A 23,131-nucleotide genomic window follows, 5' to 3' on the forward strand; every position below is an offset into this window, starting at 1 on the left:
ACTTTATGTAATGGGTCTTTTCGTTCCTTAAATAAATCTCTAACAGAATATATAAATACTGAAAAATGTCAGAAAATGTTCCTCAAAATTAATGTGATTGACTACCTTTAAGAACCGATGCGGTACGATCAGACAGTGATGTGTCACATGGCGCGAAAAAACATACAATCTCGAGCAAAAATACCGCTTTGATCTCCACTTCAGATGTCAAGATACTGACACACTTCTTTTAGCTCTTTGAGGGAATGTAAATTGATCATGAAAACAAGGTCAATTACTTAGTTTATCAACTGAATAATTACCGATAATCTTTAACGTTTTTTTTTCATCTCTTTCAACACGGGTGGATGGACGATGGTTATTGTGTCCAAATTTTTTAGACACTTTTCAAAATAAATATTTTTCGGGAAATAATACTATTGTACATAATACTCCTTTCATAAAAGTGACAGTATAAAAAGTGTCAATTATTAGGGCGAGTGGCTGTTCACTAAGGGCGAGTAGATATTACTGGCTATTAGTCCTGCAGAGCGAGTGGTGTGAAAAATTTTTTACACCCCTGAATTTAGTCTAAATCCTTATATAAATGCTCTCTCAAATGGGCTTTTTCTGTTAATTCTAGGAAAATAAACTCTTGTTTTAATTTAAAGTGCGGGAAACGACGGGGAGGTAAGATGGGGGGGGGGGGGGCAAAATACATGCTGTACACCGGGTGTCCTTCAGGTCCCGCTGCTCCTACGCCTATGTTACACGTTTTGCTTATAATTTTGATCATTCTATCATATTTTCTTCGATCGCGCGCCTCGTCACGTGCCAAATGTTACACGTGTGAGCACCGACCGAAAAGAAAAGAATTATCAATCTGTCTCCGTGGACCTTATTAACAAGACTTTGTGCCAGAGACAATAATTAATCTGTGCTCGTTAAATCCAGAAAAAAAATCTGAAGTTACGTAACACTTGCGACGATTGCGCTCATACCTTTGTGGAATTTAAAAGCATACTCCAGACTGCAAATTCAACAGGAATATAGGATATATAAAAATAATGATTAGAAACAAAAAGAAAATATCAAACCTTTGTTAAAAAAAACCCTGACTGGAGTAATGTAAGTCTAAAGCAAAACTTTAACGGAAAGAAAACAAGTTTCAGCTCGCATTAGCGTTAATTATTCATGAATGATTTGAAAATAGTTTGTAAATGTTTAAATCTTTTTCTGGACATCGTAGCTCTGATGGACAATATTAAAAAGTTGATAAATGATAGATCTAGTTCGGGAATATTTTTTTATAATTGAAATCGGCGGTTATGAATAACAATATTTTACGTTCTATGACTGCTCTCTGGACTTTTTACCAGTTATTTAAGTCAAATGTAAATCTGGCATAATAAAGATAATAATAATAATTTAATAAAAACAGAGAATGGGTTCACGATCCGATTTCGCTTTTAAAAAAGGAGATGCTTCCATAAAAACAGCAACATTATAAAAAAAAAATAAAACAGATAGGTTGACGAAATGATAAAGAATTAATCATTGTTTAATTAGATCCATCAATTGACCCGCAATATTTTATTCAGATTACAAAGAAAATTTCATCGAAGCCGTCATAAAGTTCGTTAATATTAACAGTTAAATAAAATAAATAGAAAATGCGTATCAATTTAAACACGAGTTCAGCGAGTTATATCTTTAAGGTATTTGTTAGAAACCTTAGGCATGAAATAAATATCATTAACTGCGCCAACGTGTACAGATAAGAACAGACCTGAAACAAACCGAAAACCGTCCAGTTCCTATATCTATTTATTTTTCTTTCAAAATAAACTTGATTTAGAGGGTCAAATACAACATTAAGATGAAGTATCAGTGAAAACACTTTCTGATTGATGTGGCTATAAAGGGTTAATGCAGAGAATAAAATGCATTATTATGGTTCAATAATTACAAATCTCAACTGGTTACTTGTTTCCTCCATCCTTAAATCTTGGACTTAATTACCTCTTTCGATAAGCATCATTTCTGAATTAAATGATAAAAGGATCATATATTTTTTTAGACATATCGTATCTTTTATCTTCTAAAGTACAGATTTTAAAGTAATTCGTTAAGTAAAGATTCAAATCCCGGCTTCACAATAGGCCTTCTCACATATCCACGGACACACACACGTCGTTTTGCCGTTTGCCCTTTTCCGTTGAACATAAACGTGCACCCAAGTGTTTTTGGTTTGAGTATGTTTAACATCCCTGTCGGCCCAAAATTAGTTTTCAGCTTCAGTGTCAAATGGCCGGGGTAGATTTAAAAAGGAGGCAATTTAGGGAAGAAGGGATTTTTAAACTTCGATGACAATAATTGCTAGAATTGAATTTTAGTGGCTAGAATTGATTTTCACTGTTTAAAAAAAATATAGCTGAGTAGCCTTGATTTTGATATTAGAGTAATGACTTGAGCAGATGCGAAACACGCTCCGCTGACTAGCAAAGGGCATTTGTTTTTTTACAGGGCCTCGGAAAACTGGAACAGTGAAAAAACGGTAGGGATGGAACAGTTTTTTGAGCTAAAAGTAAAGGTATCATTTTAAACGATTTCAGCGAGTTATATTTTTAAGGTATTTGTTAGAAATTTTTAGGCATGAAAAAAATATCATTAATGCCCCCAACGTGTACAGATAAAACGCCCTGAAAAAAACCCAAAAAAACCGTCCAGTTCCTATATCATTTATTTTTTTTTCAAAAAAAATTGTTTTTAGGGGTCAAAAAAAAATTTAAAGATAAGTATCAGTGAAAAACTTTTGTTTATGTGGTAAAAGGGGTTAATGCGGGAAAAAAAAATGCTTTATTTGGTTCAATAAAAAAATCTAAGGGTTATTTTTTCCCCCATCCTAAATTTGGACTTAATTACCTTTTTCGATAAGTCATTTTGAATTAAAATGATAAAAGGATCACTTATTTTAGCACATATCTATTATTATGTTTTTCCCGAAAGAAACAGATTTTATAAGTTAATTTAAGTTAAAGTCAAGTAATTAAAAATACCGGTTTCACAGTACGCCTTTTTCTTACAAAACCATGGAAAACAACGTCGTTTTGGTCTGCCCTTTTCCCGTTCAAGCACTAAACGTGCACCAAAAGTGTTGTTGGGTTTTGCGTAGATTGAACCCCCCCCCCCCCCCCCCCCCCCCCCCCCCCCCCCCTGCCCCGAGCCCTAAAAGTAGTTTCAGCGTCGTGTCAAATTTGGCCCAGGGTCTTTTAAAAAAAAGGGGGCAATTTAGGGAAAATAAAAAGTGATTTTTGAATTCAGACTGACAATAATTGCTAGAATTGGAAGTTTCAGTGGCTGAATTTGTTTTTACTGTTTAAAAAAAAAATATAGCTGATACCCTTTGATTTTGATATTAGCGTAATGACTTGAGCAGAGCGAATACACGCCCCCCCTGAGTGCTTAAAGTGCGTTGTCATTTTAGCGGGGGGCCCCCGGGAAAAAAGGAACAGTAAAAAAAAAACGGTACGGAGGAACATGTATTGAGCTTTATAAAAATGCGTATCAATTTAAACCGATTCAGCGAGTTTTATCTTTAAGGTATTGTTAGAACCCTTAGGCATGAAATAAATATAAATTAACTGCGCCAAGTGTACGAAAAGAACAGACCTAAAAACAAACCGAAAACCGCCCATTTTATATTATTATTTTTCTTTCAAAATAAACTTGATTTAGGGGGGTAAAATACAACATTAAGATGAAGTTCAGTGAAAACACTTTCTGATTGTGTGGCTAAAAAGGGGTAAGCAGAAATAAAATGCATTATTAGGGTTCAAAAATTACAAATCTCAACGGGTTTATTTTTTCCTCCATCCTTAAATCTTGGACTTAATTACCTCTTTCGATAAGCATCATTTCTGAATTAAATGATAAAAGGATCACTATATTGTTTAGCACATATCGTATCTATTATGCATTTCCTGAAAGTACAGAATTTTATAAGCATAAGTTCAGTTAAAGTCAAGTAATTCAAATACCGGCTTCACAGATACGGCCTTTCTCTACATATCCAGCTGGACACACACACGTCGTTTTGCCGTCTTGTCCGTTTCCGTTGCAAGCACTAAACGCTGCACCACAAAGTGTTGTTGTGTTTGACGTATGATCTGAACATACCTGTCCGAGTCCTAAAATGTAGTTTTCAGCTGTCAGTGTCGAATTGGCCAGGGTCAGATTTACAAAAAGGAGGCAATTTACGGAATGAAGTTTATTTGAACTTCAGATGCAAAAATGCAGAATTGAAGTTTCAGTGGTAAAATTTGATTTCATTTTTAAAAAAAATATAGCTGAGAACCCTTTGATTTTGTATATGCTTTTAATGATTTGCGCGATGCAATAAAACCCCTCCGCTGAGCTAGTTAAAGTGCATTTGCATTTTAGCAGGGGCCTCAGGAAAACGGGAACATTTAAAAAAAAACGGTCGGTGGAACATTATTTGGCTATATAGTAAATGCGTATAAAATTTAAACACGATTTAGGGGTTTATTTTTTAAAGGTATTTGTTAGAAACCTTAGGCAGAAATAAATATCATTAATGCCCCAAACGTGTACAGATAAAAACAGCCCTAAACAAACCGAAAACCGCCCCTTCCTAATTTTTTTTATTTTCTTTCAAATAAACTTGATTTAGAGGGTCAATAAAAATTTAAAGATGAAGTATCATGAAAAACTTTCGATTGATGTGGCTAAAAAGGGGTTTAAATGCAGAGAAAAAAAAGCTTTATTATGGTTCAAAAATTTTTAAAAATCCAACGGGTTTATTTTTTCCTCCACCTTAAATTTTTGGATTTAATTTCCCTTTTCGAAAGCATATTTCTGAATTAAAGAAAAAAGGTACATATTGTTTAGCCATATCGTATCTATTATGCTTTTCCCTGAAAGTACAAAATTTTATAAGCATAATTCAGTTAAAGTAAAGTAATTCAAATCCCGGGCTTCACAGAAAAGGCCTTTCTTACTATCCAGGGGGACACACCAGCTTTTTCCGCTTTGCCCTTTTTCCGTTGAAGCATAAACGTGCACCCAAAAAGTTTTGTTGTTTTTTGACGTATGATTGAACATACCTGCCGGTCCTAAAATGTATTTTTTCAGTGTCAGTGTCGAATTGGCCGGGGTCAGATTTAAAAAAAGGGGCAATTTAGGGAAATGAAGTGCATATTTGAACTTCGATGACAATTTTTGCTAAAATTTGAAGTTTCAGGGGCTAGAATTGATTTTCCATGAAAAAAAAAAATAAGCTGGGAGTTTTATCTTGATTTTATGACGAATGACTTCAGCAGTGCGAATACACGCCCCCCGCGGGCTAGTTAAAGTGCATTGTTTTTTAGCGGGGGCCCCTAGGAAAACTGGAACATTTAAAAAAACGGTACGGAGGGAACATGTTTTGGCTATATGTAAATGGTATCAATTTAAACACAGTTCACGAGTTATATTTTAAGGTATTGTTAAAAACCCTTGGGTGAAATAAATATCATTAATGCCCAAGTGTACGATAAAACAGACCGAAACAAAAAAAAAACCCCGTCCAGTTCCTTTTTCTATTTTTTTTCTTTCAAAAAAACTTGTTTTAGAGGGTCAAAAAACAAAATAAAGTTGTAAAAAACCTTTCATTGATGTGGTAAAAAGGGTTAAGCAGAAAAAAATGTTTTTTGGGTTCAAAATTCAAATCTCCTTTACTTTTTTTCCCCATCCTTAAATTTGGATTTTCCCTCTTTCGAAAGCTCCTTTCTAAATTTTTAAAATGATAAAAGGGGTCCCTATTGTTTGCACAATCGTTTTATTTTTTCCGAAAGACGTTTTTTAAAACATAAGTTCAGTTAAAGTCAAGTAATTCAAATACCGGCTTCACAGATAGGCTTTCTCTACTATCCGCTGGACACCACACGCCCTTTTTGCCGTTTGTCCTTTTTCCGTTGCAAGCACTTAACGGTGAGAAAAAAGTTTGTTGGTTTTGGGACGTATGACCAAAAATCCTGTCCGAGTTCAAAAATAAAATTTTTCCCCCTATTGAAATACAATGTAAACACATATTTTATTAAATTTTTGGGTTTTCCATTCAAGCAAATAATAACTGGAGCCTAATATATTTTTAGGAATGAAAATGTTTCACTAAAATGTAAGCCCATTAAATAAAATTTTTTTATAAAATCCCTCGGCTTTCGCTCGATTTTTTTTCATTTCAAATGGGAGTTTTACCGAAAAAAAATTGTAAAAAATTCTTCAAAAAAGGGAAAAAAAAACACAAAACTTGGTTCAAACTATTTTAGGCAAAACAAAAAAGGGGCCCATGATGGCCCCTATATCGTCACCTGTTTCATGTCTTGGGACAAGAAGGCCCAGAAAAAAATATCTAAGTCCAAAGGACAGGAACAACATGGAAGAAATTTAACCAAAAAGAAAAAAAAATCTTACAAGGTATAGATATGTCAAAATACACCTAAAAATTGGAGGTACCATCCATGTTGTACCATAGAAAAGTGGTCTTGGTTTTTCCTACGGCCAATAATAAAAAGTTACTAAAATAAGCTATTTATAGTAACGTAAAAGGGAAGTAATAAAAAAAAATATTGTAAGTGAACACAAGAAGGATCTGCCAAATAAATCTGTTGACATAAATGAAATTTCAGATCAGTATCTTCATTAGTTATGGAGATATACCCATTTTAATTTGAAATAAAGGGAGGTAATTTGACAAAAAATCAGTCCATAGTTATCTACCCTGATTGTCTCAGTCCAACTAATAACAATAATGAAATTTCAAATAAGTCCTATAAGTACTTACTGATATAAATCCATTTTGATTACAATCAGGGGAAGTAATCAGATATAAAATAACTCTGGAACCTACGATTGGATCTGATTTGTCATGGAATCCAAGATTTATTGTTGTTGAAGATATTTTGGAAGTTTGTATCAAATAAAACCATAAATGAAGTCTCTATATGGCTGCAAATGTCAAAATAGCCAATTTTGGACCTTTAAGGGGCCATAACTCTGGAACCCATGAAGGAATCTGGCCAGTTCAAGATAGAAAGCAAGATCTTGTGGTGATACAAGTTGTGTGCAAGTTTGGTTAAAATCAAATCATAAATGAAGCTGCTATTGTGCAGACAAGGTCAAAATAGCTAATTTTGGCCCTTTCAGGGGCCATAACTCTGGAACTCATTATGGAATCTGGCCGGTTCAAGAAAGAACCGAGATCTTATGGTGACACAAGTTTTGTGCAAGTTTGATTAAATTCAAATCATAAATGAAGCTGCTATTGTGCAGACAAGGTCAAAATAGCTAATTCTGAACCTTTCAGGGGCCATAACTCTGGAACCCATAATGGAATCTGGCCAGTTCAAGAAAGGAACCAAGATCTTATGGTGATACAAGTTGTGTGCCAGTTTGATAAAAATCAAATCATAAATAAAACTGCTATTGTGCAGACAAGATCAAAATAGCCAATTTTGGCCCTTTCAGGGGCCATAACTCTGGAACCCATAATGGGATCTGGCCAGTTCAAGAAAGGAACCGTGATCTTATGGTGATACAAGTTGTGTGCAAGTTTGGTTGAAATAAAATCATAAACGAAACCACTATCGTGCAGACACGAAATTGTTGACGCACGCACGGACGGACGGACGCACGGACTGACGACGGACGACGGACGAAGGGTGATCACAAAAGCTCACCTTGTCACTATGTGAGCATGAGACCCACTCCAAAAATTCCAATATGGCCGAAAAATCCAAGATGGCCACTATGCATGTATATATTTTCGGAAATACCTAATATCATCTATAAAACTTATAAAGACACTTACAGTCATCAGTATAACTAGAGATGCTTTTGAGAAAAGCGCATGTCTCCCACAACTGCCCCTATGTAAAATGTCTAGTTTCTTTAGATGGTTTAGACGAGTGGATCCAATTATATGGTCTGGATGAGTGGATCCAATCAGTAATTCAAAGGCCATAAATCAAAAGTGCTTGGGTGGATTTGGCTAGTTATCGAACTTGGCTAAGGTCTTATGGCCACACGCATTTTGTTCAAGTTTAGTGAAGATCGGATGAGAAATGTTGGATTTAGAGAGCGGACAAGAGTAATAAGGCGGATTTTTCGGTAATTCAAGGGCCGTAACTCCAAAATGCCTAGACCGATTTGGCTAGTTATCAAATCTGGCCTAGGTCTCATGGTCAAACACATTTTGTTCAAGTTTGGTGAAGATCGGATGCGAAATGTTCGACTTAGAGTGCGGACAAGACTAAAACTGCCAATTTTTCGATAATTCAAGGGCCGTAACTCCAAAATGCCTGGACCGATTTGGCTAGTTATCGAACTTGGCCGAGGTCTCATGATCAAACACATTTTGTTCAAGTTTGGTGAAGATCAGATGAGAAATGTTTAAATTAGAGTGCGGACAAGAGTAAAAAGGCCGATTTTTGGTAATTCAAGGGCCATAACTCCAAGACGCCTGGACCGATTTGGTTAGTTATCGAACTTGGCCGAGCTCTTATGGTCAAACACATTTTGTTCAAGTTTGGTGAAAATTGGATGAGAAATGTTCGACTTAGAGTGCGGACAAGCTTTGTGCCAGACACAGACACACACACACACACACACGCACACACACACAGACACACACAAACTGGAGTAAATCAATATGTCTCCCATACCACTGTGTGGTGGGAGACATAATTAGCTAAAATCACATGTTTGAATAAATTCAAACATATTATATTAACAAAAATACCGCTCTTCTGACAAAAATGAAAAAATTGTCTCCCTTGGATAAAATTTGGTATTAAGCAGAAGAAAAGTCAGAACGAATTTATGTGCGTCAAAATTTAGTATATAATAGTAACTGACATATCAAGAATGTTTAAAATGGCAACAGCCCTGTGTAGAACTTTACAACAATTGTAAAGTATAATAAATACATTCGAACTTCGTTATTGTATTGGAGTACATATGCTACTGTACCCTGTAAATGTAAAAATATTCATTCATATTGGCAAAGCGTATCAACATTAAACGTAAATTTCATACAGTACATTCTTTAATATATAATAAGTTATAGTTTTAAGTATTTCAGACGATTCATCAATTGACCCGCAAAATTTATCCAGGTTACAAACAAAATTGCATCGAAGCCGTCTTAAAGCTCGTTATTATTAGCAGTTAAATAAAATTAATAGAAAATGCGTATCAATTTAAACATGAGTTCAGCGAGTTATATTTTTAAAGTGTTTGTTAGAAACCTTAGGCATGAAATAAATATCATTAACTGCGCCAACGTGTACAGATAAGAACAGACCTGAAACAAACCGAAAACCGTCCAGTTCCCATATGTATTTATTCTTCTTTCAAAATAAACTTGATTTAGAGGGTATAATACTTCAGACATAAATACAATTATCAGTGAAACAACTTTCTGATTAAGGTGGCTATAAAAGGTTTATGCACAGAATACAACTAATTATTATCTTGTCCGTTTCCGTTGCAAGCACTAAACGCTGCACCACAAAGTGTTGTTGTGTTTGACGTATGATCTGAACATACCTGTCCGAGTCCTAAAATGTAGAAATTTATTTCTATGTAATGCACTGCCTATAACATAAAATGTACACCCATGAATGTATTGAATTTGGTGATCCCATTTAATTCAAGAAGACCTAAGTAAATAGTAGTACATAATATAATGTTATCGAATGAATTTGTTTCACTAGAATTGTAAGCCCATTAAATACATCACTTGCAATAATCCATCAGGCATTCACTCGATATTGTTTCATTTAAAATGGAAGCTTTGTACCCACTAACTGCTGTAAAGGAAAGCGGTGACGTGTACGCTGTAACCCCTAGTCTAAATCGTACATTTAATTTACTACAACTAAAATCGTTGAGTAATAAAAATATCTTTAGGACAGCGGGTAAAAATTTTCACAAGCTCGCAAGGCCTACAAATGCTTTCGACAACACAAAAATGACGTCAAACGACGTTCAGTTTTTCTTTCAAGCTATAAAGATCAAAGAACTCAAGCTAGACTTGAAAATAAATGTCTCATTTGTATTGGTCTACAGTCAAACGGACCTGTAGGGTCAAATAATAAAAGCGTAGACCCCTTTTTCTATGTTTTTATTTACTCTTTAACATTTTTCGATCTATTCTCTTATTTCTTCAATTTTACAGCTAAGAGGTGCCAGGTTTAGCTGTTTCTTAAGATTTAAAGTATACCGGTATATGTTTAAGTGTGCCACAAAAAAAGCTATTCGCGTGAGGAATAATCACAAGTCTCGATTCTATATTAGAACAAGGGTTTATTGAGAATGTCCAACCTTCTGAATTTGTATTATTCGACCTTTCTTCATAATCAGTATCAGACTCAGGTGTCAGATATGTCTATATTGAAAGTGGCTGACTATATACATCAGACACTTGTACTTTTGTTACATAGATATTTCTATATTGGAAGTGACTTACTAGATACATCAGGCACTAGTACGTTTTGTTACATCAGATGTGCAAAAAGGATATGAAACATTGTTGGTGCAATATGTATCATTCATGTTAAAAATGGCATCATTTTGCTCAATGAACGTGGTGTGCGCGAAACAAGTATCAAAATCAAACTTGCAAAATTGGTAAATACGCACCCGCTTTACAAGCACGTTCTGACGGTGACCAAAAATAGTAAACTGGACATTGACATGTTCCCTCACCACTTATACCACTGCTTTTGTTATTTCCTAGACATTGGGTAAATGGTACATTGCATGTTGTTTTATTTGAGCTCTTTTTACATATGCTACTGTACTCTGTAAATGTAAACAATTTTGTTCATATTGGCAAAGGATCTTAAGACTTCAGCTATATTTAAGAAAGTTTTAGTTGTGATGTTCCGATTGTCGCCGCCAATCGATTGTCGATCATTCAATGAGCCAAAGTCGCCGACATCGATTATGAACTTGCATAATCGATTATTTGACACTTATGCGAGTTTAAAGTCCATTCGGGAGTTACGCATCTTTTTGATAGTATTTCCTCTTTAGGTTCATTTATTTTCCACTCTTCAATACGGAGGCAAAACATACTGCGTACAATCAAAATAATAATGCAATCAAAGCTATATTCCCCTATCGAGAGAAGACTATACTATCAGTGTGGAAGTAGTTTAGATTCTACAAGACATGTGAAAATTAAAAACTGGGGATTGTCGTTTGCCGATTCTGCCGTAAAGACCGCAAATAATGGTACCCCGCCCCCCCCCCCCCCTTTCGTAATATGGGTTAATTTACCCATCTTTCGTAATGTGGGTTGATTTACTTTATAATTTCAATAAGCATTTTGCTTCTAGATTTTTTTTAATATACAGCTGTAGATGAGTAATTTTATAAAGAAGAAAAATTCATAAATAGAAAATAAGAAAAAAAACAAGATGGCCAAGATGGCCCTAGGTCGCTCACCTGATAAACACACCATAACAGTGTAAACATGTTTGACATAGTGATTTCATGGAAACAAATATTCTGACCAATTTTCATTAAGATTGGATCAAAAATGTGGTCTCAAGTGTAAACAAGCATTTTCTTCAATTTGACTTAGTGACCTAGTTTTTGAGCTAAGATGACCTATATTCGAATTTGACCTAGATTTGATCAAGGCAATCATTCTGACTAAATTTCATCAACCTCGATTAAAAAATACAGCCTCTATCGCATACAAAACGTTTTTCTTTGATTTGACCTAGTGACCTAGTTTTCGACCTCAGATGACCCATTTTCAAAATTGATCTAGATTTCAACAAGGTTATCATTCTGACAAAATTTCATGAAGATCAGTTGAAAAATACAGCCTCTATCGCATACACAAGAGTTTTCCTTGATTTGACCTAGTGACCTAGTTTTTGACCCCAGATGACCCATTTTCAAACTCGGCCTAGATTTCATCAAGGAAATTATTCTGACCAAAATTCATGAAGATAAAATGAAAAATACAGCCTCTATCGCATACACAAGGTTTTTCATTGATTTGACCTAGTGACCTAGTTTTTGACCCCGGATGACCCATTTTCGAACTCGGCCTAGATTTCATCAAGGTAATCATTCTGACAAAATTTCATGAAGATCAATTGAAAAATACAGCCTCTACACAAGGTTTTTTTCTTGATTTGACCTAGTGACCTAGTTTTTGACCCGAGATGACCCATTTTCGAACTCGGCCTAGATTTCATCAAGGTAATCATTCTGACCAAAATTCATGAAGATCAGTTGAAAAATACAGCCTCTATCGCATACACAAGCTAAATGTTGACGAACGACAGACAGACGACAGACGGACGACAGACAGACGACAGACGACGGACGCCGGACATCGAGCGATCAGAAAAACTCACCTGAGCATTGAGCTAAAAATGGAGGGCATTGAATTTTGAACCAATAATAAAATGTACAAATAGGAACAAAACCAGCATTTTTATTGAGGGGTTTTAGGTCTGTCAGCATGGTCAGTTTCTTGGAGACACCTGATAGTCCCACAGACGTTAGTGTGCAAGTCGTTTAAATATGCAACATTACACCTCAATAAACAAATGATATTTTTCAATTAGCCCCATTGATATCTGTATACAAGGGCTAAAACTTCACACACAAATTACATCACTCCTGCTGAATAAATGCTAATACAGTTAGTCAAGTGAGCTAATGGTTAATACGTTAGGGAAGGTTCAGGGTTAAAGTCCGATTATTTTCCGATTATTTTCCGATCAATTGCTCGGAAGGTCTTCCGATTATATCCGATTAATCGATTATCCTTAAGCTGTCCGATTATCAACACCAGACTGTATTAACTTTAATATATAACAAGTCTTAAAGGTCATTATTATCAGCAGTTAGTTAAAAATGATAGAACATGCGTAATCACGGGAACATTAGTTTTGCGACTTATATCAGAGACCTTATGCATACAATGAAAAATCAGCCACGCAGACTTCTAAATATAAGAGTTTTACTGGAATTAGCCAAAAACTGTCCAGTATTCATATGCTTAATCTTCTTTTAACATAGAGTTCTTTTAGAGGGTCATCTTCTTCAATACTTTCGATTAACATCTTTTTGCATTCCATCATTTCATCATTCATAAATCCTTTTCCATCCTTCTTTAGTATTTGAAAACCATTTCAGGGTTAGATATAATATACAATATTTATCACATGTTTGACGTCGCGGGAGAGTAATAAAGCCATTAAATAAAAATGATAATACACTAGTGTAATAAAGCTTTGACGTCGACGTCGTTTATAGTACAGGAGACGTTGGTCAAATTGACTTGTTTATATAGTAAAAGAAAGTAGAACTTTTGATGTTTCGACAGGAAAGGCTAACATGTGATAAAAAGAATATTACATTTGTGACTTTCCACATTGAATTTATTAAACTCGTTGAATAAAATTGATAAAATGCTCGGCAGAGCCTCGCATTTTATTATTTTATTCAACTCGTTAAATAAATTCAATATGAAAAGACACTCATGTAATATCCTCTATATATTTCTTTTTCTGACATTGTTGAAATATATGGACAAAAATGTATGTTTAAACATGTAATGTTGAAATTTTATGAGTATTACATCTATACAATAAACATGCTGTGTATGTATAAATATTAATGTACTGAAATGAAATATAAGTTGGAAAAACAAAATATTTCTGAAATAAATGATAAGACTGATAATTGTATTTTGTAGTGCATACCATATTTAATATTGATTTCCTGCAAGAACACAGATTCATAAGCTTAATGAGGTAGGTTACCTTAATATTTGTTTGTGCGCCTGTCCGACGGGAAGCTAACCACACGTTTTACGACGACGTTTACGCCAAACTAAATGTGTTTGTATTCTTCTAAGCAAAAATCATGAACCTGCTTCCGATCTGATGCTTAATGATTTATTGATGCAGAAATAATGAATAAATTGTTGCAGAGACGCTTTAAAACATTCTTGCTTTGAAATGACTTCATTAGCGTCATAACGTTACGTGTCAATTACTGCACAAAATTAATAGGTTTTATTTTGAAAGTACGTAATTTTGTTCATTTTCTTTTTTTGAACTATTTTTAAACAGCCATTATTTACTAAATATTTTTATGAGTCTTTCGCTCTGTATAATGATCAATATTTTGCTTCTTTTATATAATAATATTGAAATGATATGCGGCATGTAAGAAATTAGATGATGGTAACTGATGTTATTGGAATTATAGCTGGGTTGAAAGGTTACTTATTGCGGCCATTTTCAAATAAAAATTGGGCAGTTTGATTTGTAATACCTATTATATTTTCCAGTTTCCGTTGATTATTTGTTACTTAAACTATACTAAATCTAAGCTATAAAATTGTTCAAATTTCAGTCGAAAATTGTGGTTTCTTGAATTGAATTGATGTTTCCATGGAAACGAAACCTTAATTTTAATGTAAAATTCAATAGTTTATCTAAGGAACAGAGCTTCGGCTTTTTATTTGCATTTCAACAATATTCATGAGAATAATAGCAGCATGCAGAACGATTTTTCCATAAAATGTCATGCGAGGGGTACTGCTATAAGTATTTTAAGCTGTGAAATGTATTCAAATTAATGCAAATAACATGAAAGTATTACTTACAATAGAAATAATATGTTTTAAAAAAAGATAATTCTATTTAATAGTTCTTAAAAGGAACTACGATAAAAAGCAAGATATCAGCTATTTTAAACACCTCTGTTGCAATGGTTACTTTAAATTTAAGAAAAATAGGGTACCAAACAGTGCTTTTTATTTTGCCAATTATATTACCCAAATATTCCATGTTGGTCATCAACAGAATGGCAGTAAAGCTGTCCGAAAACCCGTTTCAAACATAGCTGCTTACAAATGAGTGAAAATGCGTTACCATTGAAACACTAGCCCCTCGACAATGAAAACAAAATACAGTGTAAAGTGTTAAATATCCGAATTTTCCATCTTCTTTTAATATAAAATACCTATGGATGGCCGTGTACTTCAAACTTGGATAAACTTGTACTTGAACGGATTATCGGAGCTGAGATTGTAGCAATTAAAATATAAAACTACTGTGAAATCATTAATTTTCGTGGGGGACTAATTTTCGTCGATTTCGTGGTTGAGTCAATCCACGAAATTTAATCCCGATGAACAAGTAAAATTCCCATTCGTTTTATCTTCAGAAATTGAAAGCCACGAAATCATATCTCCACGATATTGCCATTTTGACCATATCGACGAAATATCATGCTCACGAAATTAAATGATTTCACTGTACACGAAATACAAAAAAATTGCTGCGGTTTAACTAACTTGAATTTACCCTGGAAACAATGTAATCTATCTCCTTAAGTTCATTTAAAGTCAAATACTTCAAATTCAAATACCGGCTTTACAGTTGTTGCCTTCCTCTACATATCCATCTGGACACAAACACATCTTTTTGCCGTCTTGTCTGGTTCCGTTGCAAACACTAAATGATGTGGCACAAAGTGTTGTTGTGTTTGATGTATGATCCGAACATACCTGTCCGAGTTCTAAAATGTAGAAATACCTTTCTAAATTATGCTTTATCTTTTAAAATATTATATCGAAACACATACAAATATACTGAATTTGGTGTTTTGATCAAGATGACCCATGTTAATAATAGTACATAATATATGCTACCGAATGAATCAGTTTTACTAGAACTATAAGCCCTTAAAACATATATTTAAAATAGATCATATGGCATTTGCTCGTCATTCTTTCTTTTTCTAAATATGTAGTATACTGCTCATTAATTATCCCGCATTTTTCAATTCAGGTTACAAAAAAATTGCATCGAAGCCGTCTTAGAGCTCCTTATTATAAGCAGTTGGGCGCGTAACCATGGACACACGATTCTCGCAACCTATATCTTTTACGTTCATATTAGCAATCCTATATACAAATTAATGAAATTATGAACTGCAATTACTTCTATCGATAAAAGTATAATCCGAAAACTGTCGATCTAGTAATAATAATAATATGATAAATTCTTTATTTAAAGAGTGTAAGACTCATTACGTTTCATAATTAACATACAAATCTTATTTTCAATGAGGCCCTGTAACAAACACAAAACCATTTACTCATACAAATGAAAATGTCACATTCATTCCATAGAACAGACTTGTAAAGAAGATAAACACATGTTAACAGTCACATAACATTGAAACTCTTCACTGTATTAATTCAAAGAAAGTTTCTAAGTAAATATCTAAATGAATTCACTGTGATAGCATTTCTAATTATTGAGTAAGGTATGTCTTTCCGAATTTCTAGAGCCATAAAACACCAATATTGTATTTAATTCTGTTTGGGAAAGTTAACCATTTAAGTACACAAAAGAGAGAACTGGATGATGTCTGGATGGATACTTTCAATATAAGTCGATCTGCCCTCTTTTGAATTTAAAAGTTTTTTTTCTATATTTGCTTTAGAGCAGTTTCCCCATATAGTTGCATAGTCAAAAATCTGTAAAATGTACTAGTTATAAAACATATTCTTCATATCAGCATTTAGGCATTTAGATATTCTGTAAAATAGATACAGTTTACAATGTATTCTTTAACACACATTTATTACGTGTTGATCCCAACTTAGAATTTTATCAGTAAAAACAGCTAACAATTTATGGCATGATCCATTTTGAATATGGTTATTATTTAGGGTTAGATTTATGTTTCTTACTTTATTTAATTTCTTGTTATTACCAATTAGCATACTGGTGTTTTATTTGGAAAAAGAACCATATTGTTAGACGTGCACCAATTATCAACTTTGATAAAATATCAATTTGCAATTTTCTTCGATATCAAATACGTTATGGTCGCTTACATACATCGGCATATATGTCTATGTTTGAGTTTTCGACAACCAATGGAAGATCGTTTATATACATCAAAAAGAGAAAATTTGATATCATTTATTTGGATATATTGGGTTCGATTATTCAGGTAAAACATCACAATGAAAGTTCGCTAAAATAATACAGTTTCATTTTGTATAGGAGAATGTTATGATCCGCTAGGTCAAAAGCCTTACAGAGATCTAAGAATACACTACCAAATATTTTTGCTGAGTCAATGTCTTTAGCCCATTTATCAATTAATACAGTAAGAGCCGTTTGGCAACAGTGCATTTTCTGAAACCAGACTGGGTGGTGTATAGTATGTCAGTTCTTTTGAAGAAATTATGTAGCTGAATAGCAATATGTCTTTCAACTACCTTGAAAATGGTTGATAATATGAATATGGGTCTGTAATTGTCTGTAATTGTTCAACTTCTCCTTGGAACCAGATTTAAAAATTGGAAATAGTTTAGCTTCTTTAAATTTGTCTGGAAAAACTTCATACTGAATGCTGCTATTTATGATGTTAGTTATTGCAACAGTTAGAGTGTCGGAGCAAAGTTTAATAATCCCGAGGCCAATACCATCTGAGCAGGTAGCTTTGTTACTGTTCAGAGAATCAATTATCTTTTTCAATTCAAATGGCGTAATATAATCGATATTAAATTGAGAATATTTTAGTTTGTTATTTAACATAGTTTCCAGTGGCTTAAAAACTGATGGTTTATAGGTACTTTAGAAACAATATTCGCAATGTTTATAAAGTGATCATTCAAAGCATTTACTATACCTAGTTGATCATTTAATGCGATGTTATCGTTCGAAATTATGTTACAAGGAAAAGATACAACTTTGTCTTTATAATTTATTGAAATATCTTTTATTTGTTTCCATAAAGTGTTTGAGCTTGTTCCATTTGAAATAGCGTTGTTATAAAAGTTCAATTTAACAGAATGAATAAGTGAGTTTACCTTGTTACGCCAGAGCTTATAATTTGTAAAGTCGTTAGAAGATTTATATCTGTCCATTTATCCTAGCTTCTTTTATGTCATCATTGTTCACTGCGGTTGAATTTGTCTTTAAACACGTTTAGCTTTTTGTGAGTCGCATGGTTTGCAAGAATATAATTACGAGTATTACAGAATATATCAATGGTATTTATTCGGTCTAGATTGCTGTTTATAAAGTCCAGTCTGCAATTGATTAAGTCTATTTTAAAAGCTTCTTCATCAAAATGTTTGAAAGACCTATATTTGATTGAAGTGTGACCTGATGAAGCTTTTAAACTACCAGATTAAGAAGTTCTAGAAAAACAAACCGGAAATTGATCGCTTACACAAACGGTCGGTACATTTACTGCATTTATTTTATTTGGACAAATTGTGTAAATATGATCGGTTGGGAAATTACTTGACTTCGTGATTCTTGTTGGGTTTTAACCATTTGTTTTAAACCTAGGCAATCTGTTACAGCCGACCATTTGGCATTATTAAAACAAGCATCTGAAGAAAAATCAAAGTAAAATCACCAAGAGAATGCACTTCTTGGATTTTGTAAATTGCATTATTAATTTGCATTTCATATGAATAAATCCAATTTTGTAACGAATTTGGGGGCCTGTATGTGAAGTTAAGTAAAAAGGGCTTACTGTTTTGTAAAGACACTTTTATATAAATAGACTCCAAATTATCAATTTCAAGACTATTAAACGAGAGAATGGTACATTTTCCTTTATATACACTAATAACCCACCATCTAGTTTTCTTAATCTGTCTTGACGTTCAATGTTCAGTATTCATATGTTTTTCTTATTTTAATACAAAATTAATTTAAAGGATCAAATACTTCAAACCTGAATACAGTTCACAGACATTATTATTATTATTATTATTATTATCATCATCATCATCATCATCATCATCATCATCATCATCATTATTATTATTATTATTATCATTATTATTATTATTATTTACCAGACTTTCATAGCGCTGTTTTCATCTATAAAATAAACGTTAAAAAGCGCTGTACAAACTACATAGAATTATGTAGAAACACAATACATTACAAAAATATATTAAAGTTACCAGAGGTAGTTACACGGTCTGTATGCATATCGAATCCCTTTTCCTGTTAAATGAGAAAAGGGATCTCTCTGTTCGCGCACGGGATATTCTTTGTAGTAATCAATGAACCGCTTTGTCTCCGAGCTTAGAAAATCATTTTTTTTGTACTAAACACAGGTTTGTACATTAAAAAATAGGAGAAGACATAGCTACCTACTTTGGTAGACGGAAGAGTTGTTTTGAGCTGTTCTTGAATCTTAAATTTCTTGCCAGTTGTCTTTAACATATGTCAGTGATTGGTCATACAATGCTTTGAATGTGTGAACTAGAATCTTAAGTCCACTCTGCAACCAATGCAGCTCTTTTAAGACCGGTGTACTGTGATCATTACGCAATATTCTCATTATGATTCGAGCTGAAAGTTTTTAAGTTTCTTCAACGAGGACTTCGGAACAAAATACAAGAGCGCATTGCAATAATCAAGGCGTGAATGACAGGAGAATTTACTATCGATTTTTTAGCATCTGATGCGGCCTATTTGATGTTGAATTGGCTTGGCGAAACTAATTAAACCACAAGATGCAATAAATTGCTAAGGTTCAATGAATTTGAATCTACCCTGGTTACTTGTTTACTACATTTTTAAGTCTTGGAAATAATCTTTAAATACCTGTTTCGATTAACATCTATTCTGAATCAACTGACAAGACTGATTATTATGTTGATGTACATATCATATCACAGAGATTTCCCGCAAGTACAGAAGAGAAAAGGTTTGAAATGGAGAGAGATATAATGAAGAGAAAGAAAGGGCAATAGAAAAAGCAGAAAAAAAAAAATGAGAGAATAAAAGAAAGGGAGAGAGACTTTTTCTTACTTTTACAGAACCAAGCATATTATATTAGTTTCATCTTTTAAGAAAAAGAAGTTTTTAAATGTTTCTTGCATTTTGAAAAAGTAGCAGAACATCTTAGATGGTCCAGGACAACTGGAATCTTCTTTTACAAAGTGCTCTTATTGACAAAGCCCGTGAAATTTATACACAGCTTTCTGTAGAACCAAGCCCTGATCATGATGTTGTAAAAGAACTTATCTAGAAAAGATTATGAGCTTGCTCCTGAAGAATACAGGGAAAGATTCCAAAATATCTTACTGTCTCAACAAACATACGTCCTTCAGGAATTTACAAATATTATTTTGATTTATCTTTATGTCAGCGGACATCAAGTTATCAAAGTTTCTTAAATCTGGGATCTATATTGAGCAAATGTTCGGATAAAACATAAAATGGTTCTGATTGAATTACAGTAAAAAAACAAATTAAATTTTATTTCTAAAGTGAGCAAAATAGTGAAATATGCAAAAGGGCTCCTATTCCAAAATTTTACGGGTTCTTCAGCTTGAAAAGTGTAAATAATCACTACACGGACTATTGTCAGAGGGAAAGGAACTCCATTCACGAGAATTAAAATGTAATAGAACATAAAGACAAAAAGCTAAATATTATATCATAGTCTAAGAGGTATATCATGGTATCCTATTTCTCTAGGGTCTATAACCAACCTCTGATGGATGGACACCTCAAATTGATAATCCCTGTTTTCAAAGGTCGTTGTCTTGCTAATATTGTCAATGGAATTTTTCTTCATTTAATCACATGCTGTCAACTATTGTATCTGATTTAATTTACCACCGATTCCGCCACCAGTGTAAAAAGATTAACTCGAGTGAAAATAAATCAGTCTTAAACAAAATCTTAGCACGTTTCGGAAACAAGACAGAAACACATATTGGATTAAAATATTTTTACTTCTTTTCTTTCCAACAAAATGTATTTTGATGATCTAAAGGTCATTTAAAATGGAATAATTCAAATACCGGCTTTACATTTGTTTCCTCCCTTACATAACCATCCCGACATATACACTTCTTCGTGGCGTTCCAACAAAATGTATTTTGATGATCTAAAGGTCATTTAAAATGGAATAATTCAAATACCGGCTTTACATTTGTTTCCTTCCCTTACATAACCATCCCGACATATACATTTCTTCGTGGCGTTTTTTCCAGATCCGTTGCCAACACTGAATTGCGTTGCACAAAGTGTTGTTATATTTGCTGCATTGTCCATACATATCTGTCCGAGTTCTTAAATGTACAAATATCTTACTAAATCATGAAAAACATATCACAAGGTAAGCAATATATAAATAAGTTATAATAAATTGTTCTTAACGGTTCCGCCGGGCATTTATATAAAGATAAAGTATTATATATAAAATAGATATTTAATAAGGCTAAATGCAAACAAAATGAACTATTATAATAATCTCCCGTGGATTGTGAACTCGGACGGCTATTTGTCGAAGCATTCCTTGGATTTTAAACAGAAAACCCGCCAGTCAAATGAAATCGGCATAACAACACACCCTTCTATTTGATAGGACATATCTAAACCAAATGTAAATCATTTTTACAAACATTCCTTACATTACAAGCATTTAAAAACGGATTTTAAATTTTCTTCTCTTATTAACCTTTTGCACTTCTAAGATCAGCCGTTAAATTTTGTTTCTGTAGTTAGCTTTATTTACTTGCAAAATAGTGAAATATGCAAACTTAATTAGAAAAATGTCAATTTTCAATATTTGCATTTTTAACAATAAAATTTGTAAAAAATATTATTCGGAAGCATAGAATGCAACCAAGAAGAATAATAACAGACTCGGTTTGACTGAGTCTGTTCAAAGAGGTTATGAAATGTGCAACACCTTTTACGCCCCCTAGCACTGGCTCAAGCGGAACTCTATATAATTATGTTGACTCCATGATCCCAAAGGACCAGAAAATATAACAACACTTAAACGTGATTATGAGGCATATTGTATTAATCTACAACTGAAAAATGACTGAATGCAACTCGAAGATCATGATGTGTGCTGATACTTGAGACAGTAATAGTTGTTTTGGTTGTTTTATAATTGAACGAAACATTTGATTTTATTGAAAATATTCTTTTATGGTTGCTTTTAGTGTAAGAACTATTCTGAAGTGTCTTTTATCTATGTAAGTTATGTATAATATATTCGTAGCCTGCATTTACCAAGATGAGATCTCATTTGAAAAAAATAAAATAAAAAAATCACCTGTCAATGTCACAGGGACCTGAACATGGAAACCCGTTTCTGATCAGAAACTTTACATAAACTGGTCCTCTAGAAGACCCAAATAATTATAAACCTATTTCTATTTTACCGACTTTATCAAAAATATTTGAAATTCATGTTGCTTTACAATTACAAAACTTTTTTCAGTCAACTGATATTTTGCATGCGGCTCAGTCAGGTTTCAGAAAAAACACTCGTGTCACACTGCCATAATTAACCTTGTAAATAAATGGTTGAAAAAAATAGATTCGGGTAATGTAGTCGGCATTCTTTTTCTTTACTTCCATAAAGCATTTGATTTGGTTGATCACGAAACTTTGCTTCAAAAATTGAAATTGTACCATTTTTTCCCCTCCTCTGTTGGTTGGTTTCGATCTTATCTTTCAAATAGAACGCAGTCTGTTAAATTAAATACTAGTATTTCTAATGAATCATTCATAAAAAACAGGAGTGCTTCAAGGTTTAACTTTATTTCTTTTATTCTTTCTCTTATACGTTAACGATTTGCCTTTACATTTGAAAAATTCTAACCTTGTACGCTGATGATTCAACTTTATATGTGGCTGATCGATCAGTTTCTCTTATTGAGACCAGTCTACAGTCTGACTTACATATCATAGATAAATGGTGCGTTGCAAACAATACGGTACTTAATCCGTAAAAACTACTTCGATGCTGATAGATTCCCAGTATAAAAGAAGACATTCTGTCTCTCTGAATCTAATAGTGAATAACTGTCGTATAAATTTTGTCACAAATCAAAACGTTTTAGGTGTACATATCGATCAGCATTTAAAGTGGGATGTTCACATAGAAAATGTCTGCAAAAAATATCTAACAAATTTACACTTCTACGAAAGATCTCAAAATTTCTTACTGTAGAAATTAAACAAATGTTTCATCATCATTCCGATTATTTACTACGGTGCGATAATTTGCTGTAATACTC

General features: G+C 33.3%; 1 protein-coding gene across 1 annotated transcript in view; it reads right to left on the reverse strand.

The window, feature by feature from the left end:
* The window catches only part of LOC123560888 (sushi, von Willebrand factor type A, EGF and pentraxin domain-containing protein 1-like), an 87,162-nt gene that overhangs the window by 47,481 nt on the left and 16,550 nt on the right, over positions 1-23,131 (reverse strand). Inside the window, exons 4-5 of the mRNA XM_053516825.1 lie at positions 21,014-21,163; positions 15,457-15,606 (exon numbers count right to left, since the gene is read on the reverse strand). Coding sequence (XP_053372800.1) covers positions 15,457-15,606; positions 21,014-21,163 — 300 coding nt within the window. The remainder of the gene's footprint in view (positions 1-15,456; positions 15,607-21,013; positions 21,164-23,131) is intronic.

The sequence above is a fragment of the Mercenaria mercenaria genome, chromosome 10 (assembly GCF_021730395.1).
Source record: "Mercenaria mercenaria strain notata chromosome 10, MADL_Memer_1, whole genome shotgun sequence".
Taxonomy (NCBI): domain Eukaryota; kingdom Metazoa; phylum Mollusca; class Bivalvia; order Venerida; family Veneridae; genus Mercenaria; species Mercenaria mercenaria.